At 42.0% G+C, this 15,656-nt stretch overlaps 1 protein-coding gene across 7 annotated transcripts in view; it reads right to left on the bottom strand.

The window, feature by feature from the left end:
• Nucleotides 1-15,656, bottom strand: part of LOC143276177 (uncharacterized) — a 116,054-nt gene that overhangs the window by 74,311 nt on the left and 26,087 nt on the right. For 5 of the 7 annotated variants that reach the window (XR_013053515.1, XM_076580602.1, XM_076580604.1 and 2 more), the window contains 13 exons: nucleotides 13,162-13,257; nucleotides 10,040-10,144; nucleotides 9,246-9,320; nucleotides 8,652-8,783; nucleotides 8,009-8,071; nucleotides 7,312-7,449; nucleotides 6,498-6,581; nucleotides 5,921-6,016; nucleotides 5,218-5,301; nucleotides 4,030-4,125; nucleotides 2,633-2,824; nucleotides 1,584-1,743; nucleotides 633-742 (listed from right to left, as the gene is read on the bottom strand). Coding sequence is in view for 6 of the 7 variants with exons in the window: in XM_076580602.1 (XP_076436717.1) it covers nucleotides 633-742; nucleotides 1,584-1,743; nucleotides 2,633-2,824; nucleotides 4,030-4,125; nucleotides 5,218-5,301; nucleotides 5,921-6,016; nucleotides 6,498-6,581; nucleotides 7,312-7,449; nucleotides 8,009-8,071; nucleotides 8,652-8,783; nucleotides 9,246-9,320; nucleotides 10,040-10,144; nucleotides 13,162-13,257 (1,431 nt within the window). In the remaining variant the exon portion in view is untranslated. The remainder of the gene's footprint in view (nucleotides 1-632; nucleotides 743-1,583; nucleotides 1,744-2,632; nucleotides 2,825-4,029; nucleotides 4,126-5,217; nucleotides 5,302-5,920; nucleotides 6,017-6,497; nucleotides 6,582-7,311; nucleotides 7,450-8,008; nucleotides 8,072-8,651; nucleotides 8,784-9,245; nucleotides 9,321-10,039; nucleotides 10,145-13,161; nucleotides 13,258-15,656) is intronic. The other 2 variants (XM_076580605.1, XM_076580607.1) reach the window with 2 other exon arrangements.

Below are 15,656 nucleotides of genomic sequence, written 5' to 3'. Positions count from 1 at the left end.
TGATGGTGGTGATGATGACACAGACAGTGATGATGATGGTGGTGGTGATGATGATGACACTCAGTGATGATGGTGGTGGTAGTGATGAGCGTTAGAAAAATGTGTGCTGTCGACTTGATGAAACCTCCCCCCCCCCAGTGATGATGGTGGTGGTAGTGATGACACTCGGATGATGATGATGATGATGATGATGATGGCGATGACGACATTTAGTGATGATGATGATGATTATGATGACACTCAGTAATGATGGTCGCGGTGGTGGTCATTCATCTACATCACCGTTGACAAGAGATTGGTGGATATCCCAGAAGTTCAAATCTAATCACTTTTTGTGTTATCAATTGTCTGTTTTTTAAATATAATATTCTTTGTTAATTGGCACTGATCAAGAAGGGTTTTAATAAAACTAAGACTTTAGACCCCAAACAGCGAAACAAACTTTCCAGAGACTTTTCCAACCCTGGAAAAAGTTCCCTCATCTTTTCCAAGACTTTTCCAGATTTCCAGGATTCTGTGCAAGCCCTGTGGCACTGAACCCTCTACAACTTAAAAATGGCATCATCTGCTCTTCTGTTTCCCAACACACACACACACCTGGGGACATGCCACACAAGAGGGAGGACTCTCACCTGAGTGTTATCGGCGGTGTGGGTGTGGGTGACAGTCTCGTGGTAGGAGGTGTGATGCGTCTCCTTGTTGTCGTAGTGGTGCCTCTGTCGGATCTCTTCCTGAAGGGCATCTGTTGGAAGAGTGGAGTCGTTTGTTTTTTTTACTTTCAAACTTTTGTTTTCAAATAACCTAGTTGCACAGAAAATAAAATAAAAAGTTTTAATATTAAGAAAAAAAAAGATGAGGAGGTGAGCTGAATGTCTGCATTTTGAAGAATCTTTTATTATTCTCATTATCACTATAATCATCATCATTATTACTAGTAGTAGTAGTATTGTTGTTATTTCATTAATGTTGCTGTTGTTGTTGCCGAGTTCCAAAACATGTCATTATGTCCTGTGTTGATACTCTGTGCACTGTTCAGTGTTGCATGACTAAAACATAACATCAGACAAAAATTTGATTACTTCTGTCCTAACGTCATATTGGCTGTTTTGCTGATGCAGTTGATTCCATAAAATCATTTGAACTGAAACTTGCTTGCTTGCTTCTGGCACACAAATGGTAACCATATGAAATGTACAAATCTAAAAATCAGCTAACTGCTCTAAGTCCCTCTCTGTTCATTTTTGTTTCAACCCTTTTAAAGGCTTGACAATCAAAATGTGACAATCTGTGCATAGTCTGTGTTGCATTTTATCTGCAAGTTCTGCTCCCTCCCCACCCCGCCCCCGTCCCCGCCCCCCCCATCAGTTCACAGCCCTTCTGTTGTTGAATCTTTTGAATTAAACCATAAACAATTTTAAAACTCCATCCATTCTGATGCAACAGTATTGGGTTCTGACAGACAACATAATTACTGTGATGATTTCTATTTCATTATACTGTATTGCATTGTATTGTATTATGCTTTATCACAACAGATTTTTCTGTGTAAAACTTTAAAAAAAACCCAAAAAACAAAAAACCACCAATCTGCTGACCTTCTTTCTCCCGCAGAAGGCGTTTGAGGCGCGAGTTCTCGGTCAGCAGGGTGTCCATCTCAGCCATCTGTGCCTTGGCATCTTCAGTCAGGTTCTGCTGGGACCGCCGCAACAACCGTTCCTTCTCCTCCACACTGTCCACCAGTGCCTGAGGCAGGGAGGGCAGTGATATAGTAAGCAATCTTCTATGACAGCTGATACAGAAATCTTCTAGGATACAACACTATTCACACTGTCCACTAGCATCTGAGGCAGTGAAGGCTGAGGCAGGTGATACAACAGTGTTCTATATGACTGTTGATACATGTGTAAAATAGCCAATGCATGCACGCTTACGTGCATGCTTGTGTACGTGAATGCGCAGTATGTGTAAGTGTTCGCATGCACATGTATGCATTCATCATTATGACCCTCCTCATCACAGTCACTCTGTCCTGCCCCATCCACTCCTACAATACCACCACCAAACTCGCACAAGTTTCAAGTTTTAATTATCCTTTCACTCCTATTGGAGTATGGAGGATTACTGCAAAATGTTTTCATGCCCAGAACAAATATTTCCAAATACACAACAATGTCACATAAACGTTGAGAAAAAACAAATGTCTTTTAACTCCAAAAGTGTAGCTAGGCAACATTTACAAATCTGATCATCTTACTCACAGCTAAAATGAATTTTTTGCCCCCTTTGAGCATATTACAAAAATTAAAAACTGATTTTGGAGACAAATATTTTTTTTAGGAACACACACACACACACACACACACACACACACACACAAATCATATCCAAACCTTTTGCAAGATCACTTAAAAAAAAAAAAAGCATTCATTTTTTTTAAACAAAACAAGACAACCACCACCACCACCACCACTATTGTTCTTTTTTAATTTGCCTTAATTCATAATCATTACTGTTGTCTTCATCATCAACTTCATCACACCCCCACCCACAAAACATCACCCCCCACCCACCCTCCAAACACTTCCATCAAACTCCCAGAAAGGAACTAGCCAGGCAGAGTACCAGCACCCACCTCAATGGTCCTGTCTTTCTCGGTCAGCATTCTGCGCATGTTGTGCAGCGCCTCCCGGTGCTGGGCGTCGGCCTCAGTGAGGCGTGACTGCAGGGACTCCAGCTGCAGGTCCTTCTTGCCCAGCTGGGACATCAGCTGCTGGATCTCCTGGTCCCGGTTCTGGACCTCCTTCTGCTGTTTCTGACTCAGTGCCTGATACACAGCACATCAAATTGTTGCTTACAGCTATACCAAACCACTGATTAAACAATAATTATCATCATCTCCTGATTCTCTTCTCCTTCTGCTGCTTCTGGCTCAGTGCCTGACACACACAGCACATCAAATTACCATAATTTTCGATCTACAAGATGCTGCAGCGCATACGGCACACCCCCTTTGAAGGAAAAGTTATTCTGAACTCATGTAAGGCGTACACATCCAATAAGCCGCATCTGCTGTAACGTAAAACTCTTCCATTGTCTCCACCAACAGCAGATGTTTTCTGAGTAGTGATGTCATCTATGGAAAACTGGATTGACTTGTTTTCATCTGCTTGTTGACTCAGCTCTATTACTCTGCTTGTCTGTTCTGTTCTTTGCTTTCTTTCTGTCTTTCTTTTTTACACTTTTTTTTTTCTTTAATATACAATTTTACAGCCTCCAGTTGAATATACACTGTTGTAAAGCCCCACTTCATCAACTTGTTCATTAAGAATCCAGTCTGCTAGCCCTGCTTTTCAGTCCTGTCCCCCACTTTGCTTACATTCTGCTGTCCAAAAATAATCTGTTCACTTCTGATTTCTCTACTTCCTCACCATAGATTTATCCCCAACTCAGACACTGCTACTTTTTACACAGCCTAAGGGCGCACTGCGACCATGTTCAACTAAAATTTGGTGTAATTTGTGATTTGGTTTCAATTTGATTCAGTTGTGAACATGAACCATGTCCAATCAAACAGTGGTAAGACTGAAGTGTATTGTATTTCAGTGCAATCGTGAGCGTTTATTGTGATCAACAATGTTGTCATTTATTATGTTTTGCTATGTCAGGTGGCCCCATGTGGTGGTCAGAATTCAGTTTTCAGACACAGTTAGGGCACATATAACTGATGTAGGGGTCAAATTTGAGTAAAAAAGTAGCGCCTCATAGGCCGAAAATTACAGAATGATGCTTACAGCCAAAGCAAACCACAGATAATCATAATCATCATCATCTGGTCATGGTTCTGAACCTCTTCTGCTGCTTCTGGCTCAGTGCCTGACAGACGGATGGACAGAGAGAGACAAAGGATAGAACAAAATGAATCATCTCCTGTGTTTTGGTGGGAAGAGTGAAAGTGTGTGTATTTGTGTGTGTGTGTGTGTGTGCATGCCTGCATGTGGGTGGTGACTGTTTCCTTCCCAACAACCTCACCTGGATCTCCTCCTCTTTCTGCATCAGAAGTGTCTGGGACGAGCGCATGGCCTGCTCCTTCTCACAGCACGCCTTCACACAGTCTGTCTGCAGGTCCTGCACAACACACACAACACACCTCAGGGCACCCACATTTCGCTGATAAATCACACAGTGCTGCCAGCCATAGTGGTGATGTGGTCAGCGTCATGGACTGACGAATGGGAAGATGCTGGCTCGAGCCACAACAAATGTTGTGTTGTTTTTACACCCCGTGGCCAGTTCCTACTCAGAGTTGACAGCACTATGGGGACACAGGGGGAGACTGGGACCACACACATGAGGATTATCCACTTCATACTCACACACTTATACACACACACATATACCTTCACACACACACACACACACACACACTTTACAATGAAGGAAACAAAGAGGACAACATTCACACTCTGTCCCACCACACACAGCAAATGCTCCACACACACAGATTCAAACCCACAATGATGAGACGTTAAATTAAGGTTCCTTGTGCAGCATGCACTTCGCGCATGTAAAAAGAACCCAAAATAGTAGTCTCTGTAAAAATTCTGTGAAAAAAAAAAATCATCTTTCCTAACAAATCAAGCACACTTGCAGGTATCAAAAAGAAAACATTCAGTTGGCAACATGCTCTGCTAGTGGGAGAGCTGCCTAAAGTTCACACACAGAAATCTGTCGTGACAAAATATTATACAACACAGTTCAAATACAACACAATACGCTACAACCGATTCAGGGAGGGACTGTCGTCGAGGGCACACGGTGGCACACTACATACTGGGAGTGGGGGAATGCTCACTCAGTCTGGCTCTGCAACTAAGCAGTTATTGACGTCAGCAGGAGGCTTAGTAGGTGGTGTCCAAAGAACATTAAATCAGAACAGACACTAATGAACACCATCGAAGTGACTCAGCAGCAGTGCAGGTTCTCCTCTATCCTTTAGTGTGTGACCTCCTGGCAACCTAACATTGATAGTTCCCTGTGGAATGCCGACACTGGAACCGCAACAAAAAAAACGAGATATGGTTGTGTATGGGGGATTCGGAATGAGCAGCGTGGGGGGGAATGCCAGACAGTGGGGCAGCAAGAAAAAGGCAAAAAAAAAGAAAGAACCACCATGAACCCCCTTCAAGCACCCCCCCCCCTCCTCACCCCACAGCCTACCTGAATCAGCTGGTCTTTCTCCCTCAGCTGGGCTCTCAGCTGCTGCTGCTGCTTGTCTGTGGATGGACTCTGATTGGTCAGCTCCTGGTCAAGTGATCACCATGCATCATTACAACTGGTTGAAAGATATTAAGAAAAAAAACCTCATATCTTAAAATTTAGTATAAAAAAAGAGTAAAATAAGATAATATTTTCACTATAAAAAGCAACACAAGCTTCTTCTTCCTCCCTAATGAATAATGTCCCTTGATTATCATTTTCAAATCAATAAATTTGGGCTGGTCTTAACAAACTCATGTGATACCCCAAGCCAATTCTTTCTCCAACCCCTCCCCCAATACCAAGACAGACAAGGGTGGGAGTGACTGATATTTTTGTAATGCAGAAATGTTTGGGTGGGGAATACTAAAATGCCAACAGGAAAATCTGCGCAACATGGAAATACATTCAACCATGAATTAACAACTGAACAATAAAAATAATGAATGCTTCAGGAAAACCTATTCCTCATGACCCTTTGCCTGACACACCACAAAGTCTCAGGGGGGACAGAGACACCCATGGAATCAGTCAACAGTCAGCACTGCAGCTCTCCTATCAACAAAACATCAACAATGACAAAACAACCCATGAAATAGAAACCAGACATGTCTACAAGGGTGGAGAGAGGAAGATGTTTGTCATCTGGTTGAAAGAAGCTCACCTCTATCATGCATTCTTTCTCGGCCAGTGCTTTCTGCAGGCGTTCCACTATGGCGTCCTTCTGCTTCAGAACCTTGGCATGTCTGTCCAGCGCTTCCTGGAAACAGTTTCACACCTACATATACTGATCCATAAAAACAGGGAAGTGCCTATAACAGAAGATAAAAAAAAGTGAGTTAAACGGACGACAGGCACAACAGCCAAGTGGATAGGGTGTTGGACTTTCAAATTTGGGTCTTGAGTAAGAAATTCAAATAGCAGAATCTCATGAGTTACAGATGGAGAATTTTCCAATCTTCCAGGTCACCAAATGTGCAGACCTGCTAGAGCCTGAACCCCTTCATGTAATACACGTTAAAAACTGTCACACACAATAACACTGGAAAAAAGATCACTCCTATGTGATTGAATGTAGAATCAATCGTACAGTGTGGGAGCTATAGCAAACAAGCACAGAAAGAATTAAAGAAAGAAAGAAAAAAAATAGACACAACAGAACTCAGGGAGAAAGTAGACAGCCACAGAAACAGGAGACAAAAGGACAGGGAGACAAAAGAGAGGAACAGGCGTGTTCCTACCTCCAAGGACTGCTGTGCCTTGGCCAGAGTGCTGGACAGCTGGGCAGCGGCCTCCCCTTGCTGGCGTCCTCGCAGCTCCACTCGCTGGAGAAAACAGAACGGAACAAAATGTTAAGACACGCCAGTTCACTCCATTCACTCACTGCAGACAAATATAAGGGGACAGGAAGTGGCAGAGAACAGGCTACTTCAAAATATCCTCTCTCAATGGGTTAAATGTATGCATGCGCACATACATGGATGCATGTGCACTCACATACATACAAATAGACATCGTCAAGCATACACACACACACACAAATGCACAAACAGAGAAACATACATGCACACACACACACACACACAAATGCTCAAACAGAGAAACAAATTTACATGCACACACACACACAGAGCTGAAAAGGGGAGTGTACTGTAAGTGTGGTAGTTGAGTAAACTGTTTGGATACAACTTCAGTGTGTTTGTGTGTATGCACGCTTGCATCTATTCCTAAGCACATGTCTGTAAGTATGACACATTTAAATACTGAGCATGTGTGCACTTACATGTGTGTGTGTGCTATGTCTGTTTTCCCTAACAAAACCCATTCTGAACATAATCAAAGTTTAATTCAGTTGCACAGTCCCCTGACCACATGCTTCTCAAGTGACCCAATGTGTTGGTCAGGCCTTGAGAGCCTATCCTGAGTTTGTACAAAACATTAACCTTAATTGAAGCAGAATTCTAAAAACACAAATAATACACTGAAATATATCAGACGAAGACAACCTGAGTGACACATGGTGAACCTAGCCCCACAGCGACCCGACTGACCCACCTCCAGCTCTTCCTGTTTGTCCAGCAGCTGAAGGTTGGCCTGCTCCAGTTCTCTGCCCTTGTCCTGCAGGGCCTGACGTGTCTCGCGCAGTTCTCTCCCCTTGCGGTCCACCTCGGCCTGCCTCTCCTCCAGAGCACTCTGCACGTCACCAGGTGTTTGTTCCCACAGACAGTCACCACAAAAAATTCCATGCTTTTCTACACCAAACTGAACATTTTCCATCATTCCTAACACATTTACAATGCAAAACTTAATCAAAACCTTGTCTGCTACACCGCTCATGAGAGAGAACTCTTACTGGAAAAAGTTGGATAATCTTTTTAGGAACACTCAAAATTTAGTCAGGGACACTCAGACCCCCAGTTGCATCAGCATCCATACAAGATTTACCAACATGGTATACATACAGTGTTTAGCTGCAACAAAGTCAATCTGAGACAAGAAGTGAGAGTGACACACCACCCAAACCCACACTTAGTACACCGTGTGCATCAGAAAACTAGCAACCAGCTTACAACAAGAAAGCAAACGGGTGACCCCAGCTAGCCCAACATGAAACAGTCACAATAATTCAGATGTCGGCATAGCATCAGAACCAACTACAACCAGTCCTAAGAAAATGAGGATGGTTACCATCAGTGAAATTCTACTTCACATGATTCTTTCCATGAGGACACCACACAGACAAAGCACTGACCTGGGCACTGCCAGACGACTTGTTCAGATCGTCCTCCAGTTTCTGGAGCAGCACCTTCTGGCCCTGTGACAACACACACACACACACAGGGATAAACCATATGTCAGCACACACACATACATGTGTACATAACATAATCACACAGAGGGATACTGTGCATGTCAGCACAAAACCCATATACATACAAAATATACAGCACACACACACACACACACACACACACACACACGCACGCACACACTTGTCAACAGATGATGGGGTGACACCAGCAAACTGGCTGAGGACTGTGAGCTATGAAGCACCTTGACTGCCTGTGTCCAACACCGCCTGCCTCTCCTTCAGAGCACTCTGCACGTCACCAGGTGTTTGTTCCCACAGACAGTCACCGCTTCCAAACTTGGAAAGGAATTTTCAGATTTGTTTTTAAGGATTACTGTGCAGGAGGAGGGAGGTGTAAGACAAACTAAGGGGCTGTCAGTGACAAACTGACCTTGAGTGCTGTTGGTGACTGACTGTGTGCGTGTTGGTGTCGCCTTGATGCTATGACGTCAAGGACCATATAAGGTCCTTATGACATGGGTGAATGCGTCAACATAGTGTTGTTGGTGACTGACTATGTGCGTGCTGTTGGTGACTGTCTTACCGTGTGTGTGTCGTCAGTGAGGAGGTCCATGAGAGAGGACAGCTGCTGGTCCTTGGCACGGAGCTGTGCCGTCATGTGGGCCATCAGGCTGTCCTTACCCTCCAGCTGCTGCAGGTACTCCTCCACACTCCTCTGGAGACACAGCAATGCAGTCAGAACACACAGCACACGTGTACAGATACACGCACAAACATGTATACACAACCAATGCAAACACATACACAATAAGCACACACACACACACACACACACACACACACACACACACACACACACACTCACTCACTCACACACACACACACACACACAGTAAGCACACACATGTGTACATTAACATTTACACACACATGTATACACAAACATACACACATGCATGCACGAACACACACACATACACACTAAGCAGATCTCTCTAAATACAATTATATACACACACATGTATACATGTACACACACACACACACACACACACACATTAATCACACATAAGTGTATAGATCTATACACACATTTACGCACAAACATGCACACACAAACATACACATTAAGCACATATACGCATTACTGTGTACAGAGCTTCAGACAGCGCCTGACCTGGAAGTCCTGAGCCTGTTTTTCCAGACGACAGTGGGCCTGGCTCCTCTCCTTCTCCAGCTGCTCCTGAAGACCCTGCAGTCCACAGCACAGTACATCACTCAAAGTCTCAAAGTGAAAAGACGATGAATTACAGAAAGAAGAACGGTATTATCAAGCCATCTGTCTGGTCCTGGCACACACTGTCACCATCCTCTGGTACACAATCCCACATGAAAAATGAAAAATAAGACATAAAAAGGTGCTTTCTATGTCACAAGAAAGCACAAGGAAACACAGACTTGTAGGTCTTAGCAAAGGTGGTGCAATCTATGTGTTGGTGTGGGTGGGTGGGGAGGGTGCATCAGGCAGAGAGGGTGTGTGTGTGTGTGAGTTTGTGTGTGCATGTGTGTGCTTGCACACGCGCGTGTGTGTGAGTGCATGTGTTCATGCATGTATGCATGCGTGTGTGCGTGTGTCTTGACAGATAAACACTTTATAACAAATTACTGTTTTCATAATTATCATTCTGTAAAACATCAGCGCAGCACAGCACAGCACAGCACAGTACAGCACAGCACAGCACAGCACAGCACAGCACAGCACAGCACAGCACAGCACAGCACAGCACAGTACACACCAACAACACATCATCCCCAGTCCGTCCTGGTTGGCCTGCTGCAGCACAGCACAACGTAAACAACACACCATAAACAACACAACACAGTACATACAAACAACACACCACAAACACAACACAACACAGAACACACAGCAAACATCACACCACAAATGACACACCAACAGCACATTACCTCCAGAGCCTCCTCGCTACGTTTCAGGGCCTGGTTGGCCTGCTGGAGCTGTTCCCTGAAGCCAGCCAGCTCTCCCTCCTTCTTGCCCAGTGACTTGATCATGTTCTGTGGACAGTGCATCACACCACACTCACTGCTTCCATCCAGCATGGGCTCCAGAGAAAAAAACACCCGAGCTAGGTTGTAGTTAAGTTTGTGCTGTGTTAAGAATGCTCCGTAGTCTATGGAATTAGCACAGAGATAGGAAAATTCTTAATGCACTGCTAAAAGTGCTCATGTGACCCAGCCCAGGCAGAGCTGAGTTTACCATTATCTGTTTGCTAGCACCCTTTGTTTCAGGTTGTTCAGGGCTTGGGTTGTGGTTTTGTGAGGGTTGCCTTGTTCGATGGGTGCAGTGGTCAAATGGTTAGAGAACTGGATTCTCGCCTGAGTTTCCAGAGTTCAATACCCTGTTGCACCTGGTGAGTTTAGGGTGGAGATTTTTCTGATCTCCCGGGTCAGCATAAGTGCAGTCCTGCTAGTGCCTCAACCCCGTTCATGTGTATACGCACACAAAACATCAGATACATATGTTACAGATTCTGTAATCCACGTCAGTGTTCAGCTGGTTATGGAAACAAGAACATACTTAGCATGCACATCCCTGAAAATGGAGTATGGCTGTCTGAATGGTGGGGTAAATAAAGAAAAAACAGTCAGACATGTAAAATGTTACATGTCCATGTGAGTCTGCATGTGTGTGACAGAAACCTGATTGAATTACAAAAGGCAGCTGTCAGTAGGCTGTACCCAGGCAGGCAGCCTGTTGTGAAAATGACAAATGACTCTGTGTAAAGCACTTAAACTTGACTCTGACTGAGTATAGGCGCTGTATATATATAAGTGTACACATCATCATCATCATCATCATTTGTGGGGAGTCCTAGGGCCCAACCCAGCTTCCAAGGTGACTTTGTAGCTGCAGTTGTTTTTCCCTGTTGGGAAGGCTGTTATCTCCCCTATCCCATCTTTTCCCCAACATCTTATGCCCCTTTCCCACCTTGGGACTTTATCATGTAAATGTAGAAGTTGTGCAACCACAAAGAAACGACAACAAAATCACTACAATAAGTGGCTGAGACAACCCAATTTCATGTCTTGATAAACACGATGATTGGAAAAGGCCATCTGGATCTGAATAGAAATACAAAAAAAAAAAAAAAAAAAAAAGAATACAGAAATACAATATAAAACACACACACACACACACACACACACACACAATCAGTTTTGTTTTTTTTCTCATGGAGAAAACTATCACCATCTTGTAATGTCTGTCATAAATCTATCAACTTCATGTTTCCTTTCCTTCTTCTCAATTCTCCTCTTTCTGTCTCCAATTTAAAAGCATACACACACAACGCATATATATGAATTGCAATACTTACCACCATAAACACAAAAACTGTTTATACACATACATTTTCCTTTATATGTGTAAACACTGGCACACAAGCCCAAACAAGTGCACACAAACACACACACACACACACACACTCTCACACACAAACACACACACCACTTACAAATACAAATATATGATCATACACACACATAACAAACATGCACAATGACACACACACTATGTAACATCCCCAATTTGAATCTTACAGCCACCAGTAAATCAGTCCACAAAAACCTCACAACAGAACACCCAGCACAAGACCTCCACACACATTCCCTTGTACACTTACACAGAGGACTACCTCCCACACACACATTTGTGTTTGCTCAAGTCCTTGCAGCATGCATACAAAACCACACTGACACTTTTTTGACATCTCGAAAAACAAACACATGCCAAATGAGACAAACTAGTTACCTTTAAGATAAAACAAAAATATTAAATTAAGATATTACTCATGCACTGCATTTGTCTAGAATAAGTAGCATTACTCTAAAGTTTAAAAAAAAAAAAAAAAAAAAAAAAGAAGAAGAAGAAAAAAAAAAAGCATGCCTCAGTCAAACCACTTCAATAATGTATGTTCACTACTAAAAAAAATGTTTTCAAAAAAATGCAAGACTGCACACCATACTGCTCTACAAATTAATGTTTCTTTCGCTACATATTCCATGCCCATTATTTCCAAGTTTATTGCTTGCTTAACCAATTCACTGTAAGTCAACTGACGGTAAACAAGCATCTTTTTTAAACAAACAACAAAATAATCAGAAAAAAAAAGAAAACATGCATTTTAGCTTCAAAACCAGAGCAACACTTTGACAACAATTTCACTCAACAACTCATGCTTTGACAATACACTGAATCTCCATAATCAAAACAAACTATAAAATAAACCATAACAGCATGGTCACAAACTACATCCACAATTTTCCTTTAATAAAAAACCTGTGCAAGAAAAAGATCAGGAATACTGACTAATGTTATCAATCCCATTAAAAAAACACTTTTTGAGAGGCAGACTGAAACTGGATCACAATATGATTCAATGAAGAAGAAGAAAAAACTACAACCAATTCACTTAGTTTTATGTACAATTTATGACCTCACATCACATTTTGAAAACTATGAATAAATATATGGCTAATTGTATAAGCTAATCATTAACTGCTCCTCTTAATGACATTTACACTGCCAAAACTAAATGATTGTAGATGGATAAAATCACATTCGTCATCTCCCCTTGTTTGTGCAAGTCTCTTTTCCTGAATGCCAGTTTATTCTCAGGTACGAGTCTAATGCTTCTGCTAATTTTTTTTTTAGAAACACTGAGGCAAAGAGATTGTGTGTGTGTGTGTGTGTGTGTGTGTGTGTGTGTGTGTGTGTGTGTGGCTGTGTCTGAAGTTGTCTATCTATGTGTGTGTGTGTGTGTGTGTGTGCATGTATATAAAATCAAACAATCTGAGCAATTCCCACTAAGGATATTAACTGTCATCATGCCACACTAATCACCATCACAGATCAACCTTTCAACACTGTGAGGCGCTGTTGCCATACATGCCAGAGGGCACAACGGGCAGTAACTTCAGTCACACAGGGACATTGTCAGCTCTGACCACTCTGGTTCTAGGTGTAAACTCTCTCAGGGTATCCCCAATTAATCAAGAGCAAAGGTCGTTACCTCCACCTCAGTGTTAGCATCATTCAGCTGAGTCTGCAGGCGACGGTTGCTGTTTTCGCTCTCGGCCAGCTGGTCAGACATCTGACGTACCTGCTCCTAATGGACAGCTCTGGGTTATGGCAAAGTACCACACAACACAGCAGCACACCATACATGGTATTACTCCACACACCACACACACACCCACAGCTTACAACTGTGAAATACACTGCGTGCTTGGTTCATCAAGGCCCTCCTTTCCAATATTTTTCAACTTGGTTTCAATTTTAACTAAACTGAAACTGGGTAAACAGGCATTTTTACATTATTTGAAACCGTATTTTATTTAAATTTTACAAGGACTGAGTAAATTGGTTAAACTTTGTTTTAAGTGAACGTTTAACACTATTTTGGGTTCTCTTCAACTGCATTCAAAAACTGACAAGTAATCAGCCCTGAAATGGCCCCTATGTGATCGACTGGGATATAGACATGATCCCCCTCCAGGTCTGGGTAAAAATCCACATTTCTCTGTGTTACCTAACAGTATGAACTCAGCACACAGTATGCTATAGCGCACACAAAGGGGGTACCACAGCACACACACACATAATACACTGCCACATACATCTCACACTACATTTACAACCACAATATTGAATCACACACAAGCTACATGCTGGAAGGCAAAATGCAGAATACTGTCCATACCTTCAGTTACATGTTTTCCATCAAACTTATTGTAAACATACATGTCCAAACAAATAATATACTGAAAACCTAAAAGTGAGGAAATCTGTAGAACAAGATTAAGATTTTAAGAAAGAAAGGAAAATGAAAACAAACAATTCTAAGAGACATGATTCAGAACAGCACACCTCCTCTCACACTTGGGACGATGATGGAGCGAATCGTTCTGATTAAGATGAAAGTTATATAATCTGTTTCCCCCTACTCCCCCACCCAACCCTCTATGTAACTATAAAATGTTAAATTGACAAATGACAACAGAAAGAGTGAGAGAGAAGAAGACAGAAAGAAACAAGGGGAAAAAATTAAGACAGACATACTGACCAAATTACCAAGGCAACATATTTTATCTCATCTATGGTTGCCTTTCTTTTTCCATGACAGGTAAGAAAAGCAGGCTGAACAAAACATCGAAGCAATTCATTTCACACTGCAATACACATACTATGTTTTACAGAAAAGCATAATACATGCCTGCAACACACCTTATTATCTCAAACATGGATGTTATATATATATACAGCTTCGCCTTTTGTCACCGTGAATCATCATCATATTCCGTCGAGCAGCTGACGAAACCAGAAGTGAGCAGGTCAGAAATGACAAGAAAGATGGTTGGTGGTGCCCCTATACCAGTGCACAGCGGACCAAAACAAAGTGGTTGGTCACCTAACAAGAATGCCAGTTATCCAGGCAGATCTGCCAGCCTACGACACCAAGCACTCAGGCTTCAGAGCCAGAGGAAGACCACACCAGCAGTGGATCAAGTTTCAGATGCTCTAAGACCACAGCATAACACTAATCCAGGCCTCCTGTATTGACCCACATCACCAACTTCGTCTCCCCACAAGAGCTTTCTGGTTGGAGCAGTCAGATAAAGAAAAGTAAAGTAAGATCATCATATTCCCTGCACTACACCTTTTTTTTCATATTTTAAGCATGATGCGTATGGCACATTTTTAATATTTGCTTTTCAACCAAGAACTTTTTTTTCTTTTTTTTTCTTTTTTTTTAATTTTCAATTTTGATTACACATATATATTTAACATAAGTACTTAAATACATAAATCAAATACATAAATAGGATAAGAAAGAGTACATGATAAATTAAACATAAGGTGCAGAAAGGCATGACGACGTACATAATAGTGAAAGCACTACACCTATATCAGTTATCATTATTCAGGACATGGCTTTTCTGCTAATGAACCACGTGTCTTGTTCACTGAGTTGCTTTACCGCTGCTTTTATCAGGAAACACACTGTGACATCTGGTTAAGCAATTCTTTTTTTTCCAATGTTATTTCTGCAATATAATTATATACTGTCTTTGCTGTAATATATGTCCACCATAGGCATTACCTTTGGACTATGACATGTATCATGTGACCTTTCAAACCTTTCTCTTCCTTCACCTCTCCTTTTATTCATGATTTTTTTTTTTTTTTTTTTTTTTTTTTACTGTTGAGGGAGTTTGTTTTTGGGGTGGGGGTTGGAGGTTTTTTGTTGTTGTTGTTGTTTTTGTTGTTTTTTGGCAGGAGAGATGGATCGGTTGAACTGATCATTTCACTTGATTTTTATTTTCTGTTGTTGTTGTAAAGGTTTCTGTTGGGGAGTGACACTATTCAGACATCACGAGATGTCTCACTCTTCGTGCCACCAGAAAAAAAAAAAGAATAATTTAGGAATGGACATTCAAATATGTCAACAAACCTAACAACAACACAACCCAAACAAAGCAACAAGGCAAGCCATCAGTCAACAAG

Source organism: Babylonia areolata, chromosome 31 (assembly GCF_041734735.1).
Source record: "Babylonia areolata isolate BAREFJ2019XMU chromosome 31, ASM4173473v1, whole genome shotgun sequence".
NCBI lineage: Eukaryota > Metazoa > Mollusca > Gastropoda > Neogastropoda > Buccinidae > Babylonia > Babylonia areolata.
This window is presented reverse-complemented; position numbering and strand designations above follow the sequence as displayed.